Genomic DNA, 16,363 nt, shown 5'->3' with positions numbered 1-16,363 from the left:
AAGGATCTTGAAGTGAAATCACATGATTAGGGTGGTAGAATAAACTTTCGTTGCTTAAGTCACCAAGCCTGGTAACTAATCCACTACCGATGTTCCCTGCGTCACCTTGGTCTCTAGTAAAGAAATGCCCTGGAAGTATAATTAATGAAACACGTTAATTAACGTCCATCATACATTTGTACCCATTTGCAGTAAAAAAGGGAGGGCCCTTCCCAAAGCCGGTGGGCACATAACATTACGTGGCTGTTGCCCACCTGGCCACTCAGGTGAACAACAGAGGCCACAGAAAGCAAAGGAGGTTTTTGTAAACACACGACTGATGTGTCCTTCACATTCTTCCCGAAGAGTAGTCTTTGGCCACCTTGAGAAGATGGGTTCAATTCGCTGTTAAAGGCTTTAAACTTTAAATTTAGGGAAAGCACATCATTTCAAGATTTAAACTTGGCAACAACAACAAAAAGCCAGGACAGCCTGAACTCAGGTCCTACATGGGGGCGAGTGTTTACAAACGGCACGCCCGGTGTGACGGGAATCCAAAACACATATGTGTTCAGTCGGGTTTAGAGGACAGCAAACACTGGAGGGAGGAGAGGACAGTCATGACATTTTCTTTAAATCTTCTTTTTATTTACACAGCGTGACTTTTTTTTTTTAATTAAGATTTTTTTTTATTCTTATGTTAATCCCCTACATTACATCATTAGTTTTAGATGTAGTGTTCCATGATTCATTGTTTGTACACAGCGTGACTTTTTAAATGAGTAAGTGCTGTTCGAAGGTGTTTGGAGCTGAGATGAACAGCCCGGGGCACCCGAGAACCTCTCTGCACACTGCTGAACTGACCACAGTGTGCGCTCACGTACAACATGGGCCCCCACGGCCGGAGGCTGCGCTCGCTGGAGACAGGGTTCTGGACGGGTTGGTGGATGTCTTCTGTAGAGGGCGGGGGAGCCCACACTTTAGGTCCTCTGACACTGTCGCTCAGGTCTGCCCACGCAGCACGGAAGTATCCACAGACGACGCATGAAGGAAGGAACGTGGCTGTGTTCCAATAAAACTTTATTGACAAGAACAGGCAGTGGCGGGGCTTGCCCACCTCTGGCTAAGACAAGCAAGTGACCCTCATTTGGAGAAACTGATGGCACTGATGTCCAGACATCCCAAAGGGATAAAGAAACCGTAGAATACATCTGTCTTCTCCGCTCACGTTCTAAGACTAAAGAAATGCTGTACGGGAAAACAGTTCGGGTGTTCCTCAAAAGATTAAACAGAACTACCGTATGATCCAGCTACACTGGAAGCTCCGGGCTGTAAATGCTGGTCTATCCAGATACTGGAAAGTAACTGAGTCGTAACGAGGGTTTGGTCAGCACACAGGCTGTCACCTCAGATCAGAGAGACTAAGAATTCCAAGAGGAACAAATGCTTTAAAAACCTATCAACGCCCTGTTAGAATTCCAGCTTGTCGATTGTAATCCCAGGTTCCCGTGGACTTGGGCCCCACGGCTGCAGTACACCCATCACTGCCTGTCCTTCGAGCGTCTGTATACACAACACCAGCACGGTCAGCCCCGCACAGAGCCAGACGCTCACGAGGGCAAGACCTCACACTGACCTATCGAGGCGAAAACCACTGAAAAGTAAGGTGTGTGTGGTGTGTGTGTGTTTGTGCACGTGTCCAAGACCACTGTGGCACCAGACTTCTGCCCCGTGGGGGACGTGGCTGCGTTCCCATGGACAGGACCCGCTGGCCAACTCTCCAGAACAAAGCTGTGGGCTTAGCCTTCTGGGATGAGCCTGCTCCAGCTAAGTGGAGAGGACAAACGGCTCTTTATAAGGGGCACTGTCATGTCATTGCCATGTAATTGCACATGCACCGGTTGAGTGCCTCCTATGGACCAGGTGTTGGAGCCGACTGAGAGCGAAGCAGGACAGAAACAGGCTCTGCCCAGCCCAGGGCTTCAGTTCTCGGATGAACCTGTGGGGAGGGGTGAGTAGTATTAGCCCCTAGGGGGGAACATGCCCCCAGGGATCCTTGGCCGTGTCTGGAGAGATTTCTGGTGGTCACGACCAGGATGAGGGTGCTCCTGGCACCCAGGGGGAGGGGGCCAAGGATGCTGCACCCTGCAGTGCCCTGGACAGCCAGGCACAGAGAAAAATCTGTCCTGAGGGCCAGCACTGCCGAGGGGGAGAACCCGCCTAATGTCACAGATCTATCCTGCAGTCGTCTGGGACTGAAATCTAGACAGGTAATTACCACCCTCAGAGAATCTGCACGCAACACGGTTCAATTCAAATACAACACATTATGTTGCACATCTATGTGTTTCCGTCTCTGTGAGGCCTGGCTGCACCTGAACCCGGGCATGGGTCCCGGAAGTACTGGAAGCACTGAGGAAGAAAGGTCTTTACTCCAGCGGAACTAGCAGAATCCCACCTTCTCCCAGGATGAAGTGCTCCAGGGAACGGCATTTCTTCTTTTCCTTCTCCTGGGCTCTGTGCTGGGGATCTGGGTCCCACAGTCAGGACCCCCAAGGCCAGGACTATGTGCCCAGTGCCTGAGCATGGCTCACAGAGCTGCCCGTGGGCTGGGGGGTCATCCAGTTTTCCACGAGCACGATGCTGCTCAGACCCTCACTGGCGCCAGCCCGGCATCTCACTCTCCCTGGTCCTGCAGGTCTCAGCCTGGACCCCCCCTCCTGGGGAGCAGCATGCCTGAGGAATCCCAGCCCCTGTGCCAGGCCGTCACTGGCCTGTGCACATGCTGCTTACCCACACGCACCTCCCTGTACTGCCATCCCACCTAGTATAATGCGCTCCAGCCGTGGCCTGGACAGGAAGGCGGCCAGGGAGGGCCACGTGTGGAGCTCAAATCATGTGGGTGAGGCAGCCATAACGCTGAGACAGGAGACACAGGGACTCCTGCGCCCCTGGCTCCAGGCCACACGCCTGCAGAGGGTACCAGAGCCGCTCTGCCCAGCACACACCCTCCAGGTGGGTGCCCTGCACACACACACACACACACGCGTGCACACATCCATGCACACACGAACACGCCCATGTGCGTGGTGCACAAATGCACACACACACCACACATGTACAAACATGTGCACACACCACACACGTGTGCATGTTGTCTCATGACAGATGACAAACACGCTGAACCGGTATCTGAAGTACCTTTGCATATGGAAAGTGGAACTGTCCTTGGCTTAAAACTGCTCTCAAGGCTTTCACACTTATCCTCAAGACAAGAATGCTGAGACAAGGAATCTGAAGTCCCGTAAGAGCAGCACTCTGCTGAATGCAGAGCCAGGCTGAGCTCGGCCTCGCGGGACCGTCCTTGCCAGGGAATCTGGTTCTTCCCAACGGGGTTGCATTCTGACCTCGGGGGCAAGATCAGCTCTCCCTGCCTTGCCTTCTGCCCTCCAGCCTGCACGGAAGATAGGAAGGATGCGGTTCCCATTCGGGCACTGCTGGTCTAGCTGATGCCTGGGCTGCGACGGGAGGTGGGTGCCCTGGCAGTAGGGCAGAGAAGACCTGAGGGTCGCCGAGATTAGGCAGTGTTTACATTTTATTTTTCTTTCGGTAGGAGGGGCCTTTCCCCAAGGAAGTGGCACGTTCCTTTAGTGACGGGAACTACATCTGTCTCTGCTTGTGCTTTGGGTTCGCTCTGCAGTAGACGAACCAGCGCCCGCGCCTCTTCACCCGGTAGCAGTCCCTGCAGCGCTCCTTGATGACGCCCTTGGTCTTGAACCCCAGGGCAAGCTGCAGGCCGGGCAGCGGCAGGCCGGGCAGCCGGTGGCCGCGCAGCCCCGCGGGCCCCCACGCCCCGGGCTTCGCGCCAGCGGCACCTGCAGCGCGAAGGGGTCCGGGCAGGGCAGTGGAGAGCGCGCGGGGCAGCGCCGGGGGGGGCCCCCGCCGGAGCAGAGGGCTCAGGGCGGACGCCAGCAGCCTCGTCACGAGCACGGATGCCATGCTGCGCCGGGTCTGCGGGGGACAGGGGAGCACGCCTTGAGTCCCCGCGCACGGCGGAGGGCCTTGCCCACAGGCTCCACCCCGCGCGCCCCCGCGCGCCCCCGCCCCTCCGCCGGCATTCGGGCCCCCGCCTCAGCCCCACCCCCACCCCCCCCCGCGCGCCCCCGCCCCTCCGCCCGCGCCCTGCAGCCCCGGCCCCCGGGGGGCTCGGAGGGCCGGGGCCGCGGCGGGAAGCGCCGGCCGCGCGCCCCCCGCGCGCCCCCGCCCCTCCGCCGGCATTCGGGCCCCCGCCTCAGCCCCACCCCCACCCCACCCCGCGCGCCCCCGCCCCTCCGCCCGCGCCCTGCAGCCCCGGCCCCCGGGGGGCTCGGAGGACCGGGGCCTCAGCCCCACCCCCACCCCACCCCACCCCGCGCGCCCCCGCCCCTCCGCCCGCGCCCTGCAGCCCCGGCCCCCGGGGGCTCGGAGGGCCGGGGCCGCGGCGGGAAGCGCCGGCCCCGCGCGTGCCCGCCGGCAGGCCACAGCACGGACGCGGCCCTTCTCGGCGGCGGGGTCCGGGGCGCGCCCAGGGACCCCCGAGGCCCGCACCAGCTGCCTCCCCGGCGCCCGCCCCTCGCCACCCCCGGGACCCCGACCTGAGACGGCGACCACGGCGGCCGGCAGCGCGCCTCGCTAGCGCCTGCGCGATGGGGCGGGACGCCGCCGCCGCCCGGAGTGTCCGCCAGAAAGAAAGATGGCGGCAGATCACGTGGCCGTCCCCAGGGCGCCGGGCGCCGAGGCGGGGTCACCCGCGCGCCTGCGACCTCCGCCCGGGACGCCTTCCCGCCGCAGGGTGCCAGTGATTTTGGAGAATGTCAACATGGGAACGGAAGTAGATGTCTAGGATGCAAAGGAAGTCACAACCAACTAGACATTTTTACTTTTTTTTTAAAGATTTTTTAAATTTATTTGACAGAGAGAGACACAGCGAGAGCAGGAACACAAGCAGGGGGAGCGGGAGAGGGAGAAGCAGGCTCCCCGCCGAGCAGGGAGCCCGGTGCGGGGCTCGATCCCGGGACCCTGGGATCATGACCTGAGCCGAAGGCAGACGCCCAACGACCGAGCCACCCAGGTGCCCCCAACTAGCCATTTTTAGAAAACAGACGAATACTGAAGTCAAAACAAAATCTACAAGAACTCACTGTTTGTATTAAGCGGACATCCTGGGGGAAAGGAGGCAAGGCCCAGGGAAGCAGTGGAGATAAGCAGTCGTCCTAACTAGTTGCAGTTAAGTATCTTGTTTCCCCCTCCAACCTTTTATTATGAAACATTCCAATAAAAGCTCAAAGATTCCGGCGAGCCCGCATCTACCCACCGCCAGAGCCCACAATGAACTCAGTACACCTGCCGTTCCGTGTATGTGTCGCGAACCCACCCATCTGCTGTCCGTGCACGAAGGCGACCTGCTGACGACGGTCCACCTGCACGCCCCACCACGACACCTGCCCAGGTGAGCTTCGGGCCTGCCTGTGGGTACCCGTCTGTGGGCATCCTTCCGTCCCGAGAGGTTTTCAGTGCATCTAGTCTCTCATCACCTCCACCTCCTGGAGTCCAGGCTGTGGGTGCATTCGGCTCCTGGGGGGTCACCCAGCTCTGAGTCTACCCCCCATACCCACCGCCCTTGTCCATCTGGGCGCCGGCCCCGCGTGACTGACCCGCCTGACCGGTCTATTAACGCGTAGGCAGTTCGGGGAGGGAAGCGCCGCGACAGCGAGCCGGAGTCCGCCCAGGTGTGCTCTAGAGCAGGGGGCCTTCGGGGCTGATCTGCATGGGGGAGGACATTGACTGTGCTTTACTGGCTGCTTCAGTGGAGCTCTGCTGCAGAAACCCCAAAACATGCCGTCCCCATGGCCACACAGAAGTGCGCCCTGCGCAACGTGAATGGACTTACAGTTCGCTCTAGGCAAGGACCCTTCACCAATAAAAACATTCTCTATGTAACCCCCCATGATTGTTACCATCGAATGTGAAAAGTGCACCTTCATTTTCCATCCTCCCCCGTCCTGCCCCAGGTAGGAATCACCCAACAGCTGCTAAGTGCTAACGTTGCGCGTAAAATCTCCCGCCTTTTCCTAACTGAGCCCCAGCCCAGCCGCGGCACCTGCGGGGCTGCGCTAGCCCGCGCGCACCGCGCGTGCGCGACTCTCCCAAGCGCTCTAAGTCCCGGCCGCGAGGGCCCCGCGGAGCTGTGCGCATGCGTCGGCGTGCCGGTGCGCCGGGTCAGGGGTCAGCCCGCAAGATGGCGGCGGCAGTGACCTTCTGCCGGCTGCTGGGCCGGAGCGGCACGGCGGCGCTGAGCCCGCCCCGGGGCGCCAGGTGTTTGGCGGCGCGGACGTCGCCGGCCGGGGAGAAGATTACGCACACCGGGCAGGTAACTGCCGCGGCGTGGAGGCCGCCCTCCACCTCGGCTCCCCGTGCCTCCGGTGCCTGCGGCCGGGGGACGCGCTGGCCGGTGGGCAGGGCTCCCGGGGACGCGGCGGCCTCGCGCCGTGCCTCGCAGGCCGGATCCTGTGCCAGCCCCGCCGCAGGCCCGGCTCGAGGCGTGTCGGGTCTCCGGCTCCGACCGGCGGCAGTGAGGGCGCACCGGCCCTCGGCTTCCGCCCGCTGCCGAGCGGAGCCCGCCGCGCGACTCGCACCTGCGCGGTGCCGAGTGGTGGTCGTAGCATCTCGCCTGAAGCGCAAGGCGGTGCTGAACTGTAGGCAGAAGCCGGCAGGCGTCACGGCGTCGCCCAGCAGGGCTTTGAACTGCCGTCTGGGGAGGAAGTCGGGGTGCCACTCCTGCCCTGCTGCGTCTCTGCCCTTGCCAGCTGCTCCTTGCTACCTGCCGTTCGCGTTGTTGCCCCTTCTCACCGTGGCGTCTTGCCCAAGTACGCCCCTGGTTACGCAGCCATCCTCTGTCGCTCCTGTGTTTGGCACGAGGGGCCAGAATGTTCAGGAAAACACTTCGCTGTAATGTTTACTGTTGATAGTAAGTGACGTCTTTCAGAGTTAGGCTGCAAAAATCACATATGGTCTTTTTTTTTTCTTCCAGGTTTATGATGATAAAGACTATAGGAAAATTCGGTTTGTGGGTCGTCAGAAAGAGGTAAGCGAGAGATCTAGTAAAAGAGAGGTAGGCTTTCATAAAACCTTTACAGAACCAATGAGAAGTGAAAGTTAATATATAGCCTTAAATTCTCAAATTGTGAGCCCCCGAGAAGCTCTGGAATTCTGCATTTCTTTGAAATGTCTACGTGTCTACATTTGTTCTGTTTTGTTTCCTTCTGAAATACATAAGATGACATCTTGTAAGTGTAGTCTGGGTTTAGGTATAAATGGGAGTGGTCCTTTTCTTTTTTCTCCATTTCTGTGCCTTATACCCCTGAGACCCTCAGATTAAAGGAAGTCACATCAACTTTTAAAAATTACTCTTTCAGTCACCTTTTGGGGTATTCTTCTCCTATTTCCTGCCAAACAGACGAGCTTGTGTTCCTACAGGGACTGACACTCCCGAGCTGAACCTGGCAGGAGGACTGTCCTGCCCTGATTGGGTGTGTCCCACCATGACTGCAGGAGAGAGGATGCTGATAGTGGTGTCCCCCACCTACAGGAGCCTGTGCTCTTCCTAATTCCTCTCTCACCCGCGCTGCCAGATCCCCAGTCTTCGTGCACGTCGGTTCGGGTGGTCTTCCATTTCTGAGTCCTTTTGTCCTCCATAGTCCCCTTGAGCCCCTCCTTCCCTCAGTCAGCCTTCTTGTTACTCCTCAGTGTCTTAAGTTGTGTTTCCCCTCCCCTCTGATCTTGGTTACATAGTTCATTCTTAAATTCTCATTTTCTACTTCCATTTCTGCCTTGTGGGTGTCGGGGGTAGGAGCAGGCTGGTGGAGACAGAGTTCAGTGGCTGGGGGGGAGGTGGGGAGCAGATGGGTCCTGAAGCCTCAGGGTCGCCCCTGCGACCTGGCCCCCAGCTCCCTAGCTCAGCAACTCTGATGCTTTAGCAAGCACCTGAGTCTGTCCCAAGCTCCTCTCTGCTAGAGACTCTGTGGCTTCTGGTTTCTGATTGCCTTAGCAGGGGCAAGGGGAGCAACTTAAAACCAAAACCAACCGAACAAAGTCAGAATTAGCGAAGCCAGTGAAGTGTGAACAGAGGAGGCAGAGCTGAAGGTGTCCGCTCACCCAGGTCCGGAACCCATCCTGGCTCCGGGTCTCTGTGGCCTTTTCCTGTTTGACATCGTGAGTGTCCTGGGGGCAGATTTTCAAGTTGTAAAGGTGCAAGGCATGTCAGTAAATGAGTTGTCCTCTGGCTTTCATTCTCTTATGACAAAAATTTGGCATTTAGTAGTACTGTAAAACGGTTTGGGTTTCCCAAAGACATTGTTTTAGAAGACTTTTACGTGTACTGAAAACTTGGACATGATGTGCAGAGGGTTCCCCTATGCCCACCTCCTGCCAGGCAGCCCGTTACTAACATCTTGCATTAGGGTGCTGCATTTGTTATGATTGATTACTTTGAACACTTGATGGATGTTGATATGAGCTCAAGTCCGCAGTTTATGTTGGGGTTCACTCTTTGTGGTGTACGTTCTGTGGGTTGTGACAAACTCATGTCATGTGTCCACTGTTACAGTATCACACAGAGTAGTTTCCCTGCCCTAAAAATGTATTGTGCTCCACCTCTTCATCCTTTCCTCCCCCCAACCTCTGACAGCCATGGATCTTGCTGTCTCTCTAGTTTTGGTTAGTTGTATTTTAAGAAATCCACCGAATCTCAGCTTAATCTGAAGAACAAGAACGGGAAGCTAGATAGCTGAGCTGGCCTTTGCTGAGAAAAATGGAAAGTATCTGTGTGTGGCTCTTGGCCACTCCTGACCAGACATGCCTGATAGTCTGCAAAGGAATCTGTGTGAGCCTGTGACGGGATCTTCCCAAGAGGGGACACTCACGTGCTGAAGAACAGGCCACCCAGCTCCCACCCCTCAAGGAGCCTTAAAGCCACCTGCCATGGTCCTGGGCCACCTCCGCGAGGCAGAGGGCTGGAACTGAGCAGATACTCGTCTGAAGTTACAGAAATAGTTTAATTGACCTTGTGGTCATATGCATCAAACGAAAAGGCACACGTTTTTCCTGTCCTGTAGTGGAAGAGCTCGTGTGGACAAGCGACCACAGTGGGGAGTGGCAGTGATGGGGACAGCAGTGACAACAGCGGTGCTGTCTCTGTCCCCTCGCAGCTGGGTGTACTCATCTGGTTTCGAGCATGGCTCCAGGTTGCTCTGTCTGACTGCGTCCGGATCTGTGCAGCCCCCAAGCACTGCCTGCCTCAGTCGCTGACCTCGCTGGGCTGAGGGTGCCGGGTCCGAGCAGACAAGCCACTAGAGAACCCCCCTGCCCCAGGGAGCCATCAGCGAGCACGTGCCTTATTCTGTTGCTGCTGGGTTACTGTGACTGGGGCAGGCGTCATTTGTAGGCTTTAAAGATGCAGAATTAGGCAGAGAGCCCAGAACACTGGGAGGCCGAGGTCCATTGAGTACAGCTCCCCCCTGCCCTCCACTTTCTGCAGTGATGCTCTGCCCCATAGGAATATCCTCGCCAGCGGTGGGGCTGGTGACCCCCGCTGCCCGGAGTGGGCATCCATCCGAGGGAGGGTGCTCTGGACATTTCCTGCCCGTCTTAGATCCCCCCCCACCCCCCCCACGGCTGGCAGGCGAGTCTGGTTATGACTCGGTCCCCCGCTGGGCCCCTTTGTTCTTCAGTAGCAACTTGAAGGTGCCAACCACCACTGACCTGAGGGGCGGTTCCTGTGGTGCCGATGTCCATGTGACCTGCTGTGTTTGTTGCAATAACATGAAGCTAGTCTACCTCAGAAGAGTCTGGGGATGTTGGGGAGGGAAAGCGGGAGCTGCGAGTGCTGGAGAGAGGAGCTTGCGGACCGGGTGTGTGCCCGGTGGCTTCGGGGCCCACCCAGGAGTGAAGAGTGTCCTCGAAGGGCTTGCTAGCCATAGCTCGTGCGGCCTTGCTTCTCCTGGGACGTGGCAGAGCAGACCGCTCTCCTGGTGAAGTGACTTCTCCGCTGAGGTGGCCCACGCTCTCCAGGCAGAAGCTTTAGAAAGCTTCTCGGGTGTTAGCCAGGATGGGGAGCAGAGTGCGACCCTGAGCGTCTCATCCCCTGCTGGCTGGCGTCTGACACCGGCCTAGCACACAGCCATCGGAACCGTCGTGACGCGAAGGTACACGTATGCGCACGTGCACGTGCACACACACGCGTGTCTGGAAGGCTCGAGAAGGCTGAACGAGCCAGTGGGATGCAGTCCTGCCCCGGGGATTGGGAGGAGGGTCCCTGTGCTTCAGGTGCAGGCAGGGGGCAGCAGGCGCGGGCTTAGTGCCAGGGGCCGCCCCGCCCACATTTGGAGAGATGGCTCCTGCTGAGCGGCAGTGGAGCTCGGGGTCCGCTCCCTCCAGGTGGGGTTCCCTCCTCTGCGCCCACAGTCCCCCCTGCCCCCCGCCCAGTTTGCAGCCCTGTCCTTAAGCGACTCACTCAGTAGAATTCCCCACGGACTTTCTTTTCAAGGCCCGCCTCCTCACTGCTCTGTGAAGGGCTTAACGAGGATGGTTTCCTGTGTCTGTCTGGTTGTCTTCTGGAAGGAGCAAGCACGTGCCTTTTAAGGCGTATTTGGAGACTGGGGAGTTGTGTTCGCGGTGGCAGGCTCTTCAGCATTTCCTGGGCACTTTGTCTTCTGTGTTTCCCTTCCCAAGTACATCCTCTCTGCCGTGAGAGTGGGGTAAAGGCATGTGCGTTTTAAATAAATCTTCGGGTGATTAGGAGCCACAGACCTTTGGCTTCCCTGGGGGGCGTGGACTGTCAGAAGTCTGTTTACCCCTCGGATCCAGTGGGAGTCCTTGAAACTGAGTTCCTGAAGCCCAAGGTTCAGACACTGGTGGCCCTGGCGGCGCTGAGCCTCGAGGTCTGTGCCTTCCTCTCTTGCTTTGGCGGTTCCCTGTGTCCGTGCTTGTCCTCTCCCTCCGGAGCACCTGCGAACACTGCCGTACAAAAAGCCTAGGAGGTATTTTTGAGCATTTTCTCCAAATTTGTGTTAAAAATTAATTTGGATGAAACCGCAGTTTTTATTGTGATTGAAAAATTATAATAGTGTGTATATATACGTATGTTCAGCTAAATATAAATGTGGTATTATTATTAAAGATACCTGATAGTCTAAATAATTGGGCTTTTACTTTATTTTAATTCTGTAAATTTCCATGAACAGGGTTAGCACCCTACAGAACGTTGGTTACTCAACTAGGATTATTCTTCCTTTTTGTGTAGTTTTAATACTATTTTGTATAGTCCTGTATTTTATGTTGTACTTTTAATGGATTTGATCTCAGTTTGATGGATTGAACTTTCCATAAGAACTGTCACTTCCAAAACCACGAGTTAGAATAACATAACAGCTTACTGACAAACGAATTTGAACCGAAGTATCTTTATGCCCGAATCAGTTGGCCATCAAGAGATAAATAAAAAGGTAATTTCCCATTCGTTACGTTGGTGGTGTGTCAAGGACGGTCTACAGCCATGGCACAGTTTAGGACGTGTGGCTCCGTCTGCCTGAAACCCACTGTGCTGACAGCCGAGGCAAGAGCGTGGGCGCTGTGACGTGTGTCTGCATTCGCGCCCTCGCGAGGTCTGGTGGTGCTCTATGGCCTTCCTCGGTGAGGGCGGCGAGACGGAGCCCTGAGCTGTCACCTGCAGTTGGCTGCTGGACACCTGCTGGCTCCCAGGCTTTTCGTACGCCTGTGGTTGAACCGAACCCCGGGAACTAGACGTTCATCGTGGAAGGTCAGGGTCACCCTGGAGCTGAGTGACAGGGGCAGTCCTGTGTCAGTCTCGGGTGTCAGCTGCCCTTCCTGTGGGAGATGACGGTCTGACTGCCGTGATGGGGTCCGGGGGTTTGTTACTTAGGTAGACGCCATCCTGTGTTACACCCTGAGGCTTCATTTGTGTGATGCGTGGCTCTGTGTGCAGCAGAGAGGAGCGGGACTTCCCTCCGTCCGCAGCCCACGTAAGGTTCGGGTGTAAGGGGAGTGGCCGGGCCGTATGCAGGGGCCACTGTGCTTGGAGGGGCCTGTGGGACAGCCCGGCCTCCCTGCCCGGCCGTGTGGCGCGTGCAGCCTGTCGCCTCTAATGTAGCCCTACTTCCCAGTATCCTCCCGCTGTGTCTGTGGGAATACAGCTTCACAAAATCATGGTCCGTAGCTATAAACCTTTTTAAAAATAATTAAATTTTCCCAGAATGTCCACATTCTGTGGGTCTGGGGCATCCTCTGTGTTGATGGCAGGCGAGGCCATCTGTTTCTGCGGAAGAGTAAGGGCCTGGGCCACGCTGGGTCGCGTGTCCTCTGGATGGAGTCTGCTGGCTTTAGAAAAACTGTGAACTTAGGTTGACTGTGCCTTTCTAACTTATTTCCAGGTTTTATTGAAATTCAGATGTCCCAGCCCCCCTTTATTTGTAAAGATTGATCCATGCCCGATCCTTGTTTCCTTGTCTTCTCTAAGATGGGCCTCTCCGTGGAGGTGGGGCTCTGGGCACGCAGGGCAGGCACCCGGCTGGGCCCCGGTGGCCAGGACTGCCCCGCATGGCAGTTCTCACTGTTAGGTACGCACAGCGCTGAGGTTGGTTCTCACCAAGCAGATGGCAGAGTAGCCTGGGCAGCGCTTACTTCTCTGTGTGTAGCCTCCGCTTCCCGTCTTGTTTGCACGCGGCGTCACTCCCCGTCATAGCTGCAGGGACGCCTGCCAGGAAGTGCGACGTTCCCCCTCTGATGGCATTCATCCCGTACCGTGTGCTGCAGTCAGATGACCCTCCAGCTTCCAGAAGCGGGTGACTTCCCAGATGTGGTCTTGCCGTTGTTTTCCACCCTGGGTAGGTTGATGGTGACCCTAGGTCTGAGGTGCTATCAAGCGAGCTGCTCCTTGGGAGCCCGAGTGTGGGACACAAAGCTCTCTCTGCTGACGGCTCAGAGCGTGGTCAGAGCATGACTGATTGCTGCGGACGGCTTTGGGGAGCACAGGCTGTTGGAGCAGGGAAACGCCTCTGGATGTCCTTCCTGGATTTGCGTGGCTCTCCGGGGCGAGAAGCTGCAGCCTGTGGTGTGGGCTGGCCCCCCATGGTGGGACACGGGAGTTGGCCCCATAACTGTGCTGTGGGGCACGTTGGGGGCCTTTCCCTCCACACACGCACATGCACACACACACACACGGATGCTTTACTTTCCCAGCTTGCCCAGCCTCAGGAGCTTGGTCTCCTTGGCCTTGGCCAGAGATGGCTCTGAGTGCCTGGTTCACGGCGGGTCACATACAAGTGAGACGGGTCTCCTGGCCTGGGTCCCTTTTGCCACAGTAGCTCGTTGTAAGACACAATATTTGCCCAGCCAGGATGTTTGAGTTGCTGTTTAACAAAACAGAGTCCACGAAGTGGAGGGGATAGAATCATGGTCGTCCTGTGAGCGCATTCTGATCCAGTGGTTACCAACCAGGAGACTTCCCAAGGCAGCCGTGCTGGCTTCTGCTCGGATCCACCCACACCCTGCTCCCCGCCAACGCCAGCCATCGTGAAGTAGGTCGCCGACATGGTTCCGTTGCATCGAGTTCCCCCGTGCGTACGGATCCCCAGGAGGTGCTAACGTGACTAGAGCATCAGTATCACACTGGAGATTACAGCAATCGTTAATCTAATGGGCGGTAAATATCCTTGATTGTGTCATAGTAAAGAAATTTTTTGACTCAGAATACAGATAAGCTTCATGCGCTGCAGTTGCTGAAGTGTCTGTGTTTCTTCTAACTTTTAGGTGTCGCCCCCTCCCCCCAGACACATACAAGCTCTTCCTTCACCTCCTTGGAACTCACCTGTCAAAGGACCCGGGTCATTTTCTCCTGTGGAGTCGCCCACAGCTGGGCCCTTCGTGGGGTTGGTGCCTTCGTTCCTGGGGTGTGGAAACAGGGTTGGCTGTAGCAGCTCCGTCAGGTCCGACTCGTCAGGTCCGACTGGGGTCCTCTGTGCTGAGGTCACTGCATGGCGGCTTAGGGCGCTTCCATCGAGGTGTGGTGCAGGGTCCCGGGGCGGTGGCCGAGCGTCTCCGCACGGGGCTGAGGGCGATGCTGGCGTCCCACTTGCGGAAGGGCACTTTGGTTAGCCTGAAGGAAGTAGAAGGAATATCGATTCTTTCCTTTTGTTTACCAGTTTTTAAAATGAGGTCATTCCCTATGGCGAGGTGTTTATTGAATTTTAAAATCTGCGAAATCACAGATTTCAGCATATTTGTTGGGTTTCGGTCCCCGCAGTTGCAGCCCCGTCGTCCCTCCAGTGTCCCGGGTTGTCCCGTATTGTCCTGTTAGGTGTGGCTGTGGCCGTGGGCGTCTGCCAGAGCCTCCTTGCCCCTGTGACCGCGGAGGGGCCTCTGCTGGCCGGGACAGTCAGCCCTGGGCGCCCGTCTCCGTGTCACTCCTCCTCACGTGTCCCAGCAGGCGGAGCGAGGCGTGGGTCCAGTGCGAGGGGTCTGGTCTGCGCGTTAGGTCCAGGCCAGGGAGGAGTGTGTGTGGTCCGGTTTCTGCACGGTTTCTGTAAGTGTGACACTGCATCCAAATGGAAAGTTACATGTGCGTGTGTATGCGTGTGTTATGCGTGTGGTTTGACGATCCGCAGCAATAATAGACGAGAACGTACGGGATGTGCCTGTGCTGGAATAGACCTGAGAGTCGGGGGCATTGTCCACATAAGCTTAAATTCCAGGAAGTTATCCAGCTTTTGTCCTTGGCTACATGAGGTTTTCCTTTCGTCTCATTCCAGGTGAATGAAAACTTTGCCATCGATTTGATAGCTGAGCAGCCCGTGAGTGAGGTTGGAGATCGTGTGATTGCGTGCGATGGCGGTGGGGGGGCTCTCGGCCACCCGAAAGTGTACATAAACCTGGTACCGTGTCACCTGTCCTTGCTGCCCTGGTCTAAGCTGTCCCGTTGCGTGTGGCCCCTTGCGGTGCTGGCTCTGACCTTTCCTACAGACCACGCAGTAGGGACTGTGTGAAGGGCACCCTTTCCACTGGGACGTGCCGTGAGGTGCTCTGGGACATACTTAGTGTTACCAGCACGGACTGTCCAGTTCCTTCCACACACGCGGGCTCAGTCTTCCTGGAACCTCCTTTTGGAGTCTGCACCCACAGAGCCTTGGAGAGGGGAGGGCCCGGGACGTTCGAGCAGAGGGGCAAGCAGGGGCTGAGGCTCAGGCGTGCCGCGGCATGAACACAGGGGCGAGAAGTCAGCAGCACCCCAGCGCCCCGTCTGCTAGTGGCCTGAGCATGCCCGGACCAGACCCTGGCCTGGGGGCGGCAGGCCTCTGCGCAGCGCTCCACCTGCTCCAGTCCGTTGAATTCTGGGCTCAGGGTGAAACCTCGACCCTCCTGGGCCAGGGGAGTAGACGGGCACTGAGCTAAGGCCAGAAGACTTGTCCTTGCGGCAGTCCTTTGAGATGACCACATGTTCTGGGGCCGGAGCCGGGGTTCAGGCCACCGCCCGCGGCTGCCAGCGAGTGTCAGACCCAGGCCTGGTGCCGCGACGGTTCTCAGTTCTGGCACGACCCCAGGATTTCAGCCGTGTCTAGTTAAGATTGTATTTCAAATTCTGTGCACACTTTCCTGTCTGATGTCTAAACGTGTTTAGATGGAAGCAGAATATGGAAATGTGAGATCTTTCTTCTCGAATCCTTTCAGGACAAGGAAACAAAGACGGGGACGTGTGGCTACTGTGGACTGCAGTTCAGGCATCAGCATCACTAGCACGACGTGCATCGTGGTCCCGGGGGCCATGCGTGCGGGCCGCCCGGCGTGAACATACAACAGAGCCTCTTGCCGGTGCCGAATAAATGGTGTTGTCATCCCGGATGGCGAGCCACGTGCTTGTTTCTTTCAGAGAACCGACGTTGGGAAATGAAGGTGCACTTACAGGTGCAGACCAAAGCGGGGTCCCCCTCCGGGGCGCGTGCCAGCCCTTCTGCAGCATGTCCTTGCTCCGTGCGACCACACTCGGTTGCTCAGGGACGGGGGGGGAGAAGGACTGCTCTGATTCTGCAGAACGGAGGTTCATCAAGCTTAAGGCTCTCCCAGGGGCTGGCTGGGCTCAGGCTTCGTGCTCCGAAAGCATGTGCTCCCCACCCCCCTACCACTTACCTGCAGTGACACTTCCCTTCTGTCCTCTTGTTTCGGGTGAAACGCAGAATCTTAAAGCCCGGGAAGCATCTGTATTAACAGTCCCATGCAGGCCAGATTCAGGGTAATCTGTGTAGTTAACAGCAGTAAGGTAACAGAAGAGTAACAGTAG

At 57.1% G+C, this 16,363-nt stretch overlaps 2 protein-coding genes across 2 annotated transcripts; one reads left to right on the top strand and one right to left on the bottom strand.

Annotated features, from left to right (window-relative positions):
* Positions 1-3,639: 3,639 nt before the first annotated feature.
* On the bottom strand, positions 3,640-3,978 carry MRPL36 (mitochondrial ribosomal protein L36). The gene has a single exon (XM_045863828.3). It carries the CDS (start codon positions 3,976-3,978, stop codon positions 3,640-3,642), a length of 339 nt encoding a protein of 112 aa, XP_045719784.1.
* A 2,197-nt stretch (positions 3,979-6,175) lies between these two features.
* NDUFS6 (NADH:ubiquinone oxidoreductase subunit S6) lies at positions 6,176-15,927 on the top strand. Its single transcript, XM_045863817.2, has 4 exons — positions 6,176-6,388; positions 7,049-7,102; positions 14,841-14,963; positions 15,757-15,927. The coding sequence occupies exons 1-4, from the start codon at positions 6,212-6,214 to the stop codon at positions 15,820-15,822; spliced, it is 420 nt and encodes a 139-aa protein (XP_045719773.2). The 5' UTR covers positions 6,176-6,211; the 3' UTR covers positions 15,823-15,927.
* The last annotated feature ends 436 nt before the right edge of the window (positions 15,928-16,363 follow it).

This window comes from Mirounga angustirostris, unplaced genomic scaffold, assembly GCF_029215605.1.
Source record: "Mirounga angustirostris isolate CCGP_5_RB_7025 unplaced genomic scaffold, mMirAng1.0.hap1 SCAF_7, whole genome shotgun sequence".
In the NCBI taxonomy this organism is placed as follows: Eukaryota; Metazoa; Chordata; class Mammalia; order Carnivora; family Phocidae; genus Mirounga; species Mirounga angustirostris.
Note: the sequence above shows the minus strand (reverse complement) of the source record. Positions and strands in the feature narration are given on the sequence as shown.

What these genes read in the sequence shown, in the direction of transcription:
- MRPL36 (XM_045863828.3), bottom strand. Translation starts at nt 3,978, where the DNA reads ATGGCATCCGTGCTCGTGACGAGGCTGCTGGCGTCCGCCCTGAGCCCT.
- NDUFS6 (XM_045863817.2), top strand. Translation starts at nt 6,212, where the DNA reads ATGCGTCGGCGTGCCGGTGCGCCGGGTCAGGGGTCAGCCCGCAAGATG. An exon ending in AGATTACGCACACCGGGCAG is followed by an intron (nt 6,389 to 7,048) that starts GTAACTGCCGCG and finishes TTTTTCTTCCAG; the next exon opens with GTTTATGATGATAAAGACTA. An exon ending in CGAAAGTGTACATAAACCTG is followed by an intron (nt 14,964 to 15,756) that starts GTACCGTGTCAC and finishes GAATCCTTTCAG; the next exon opens with GACAAGGAAACAAAGACGGG.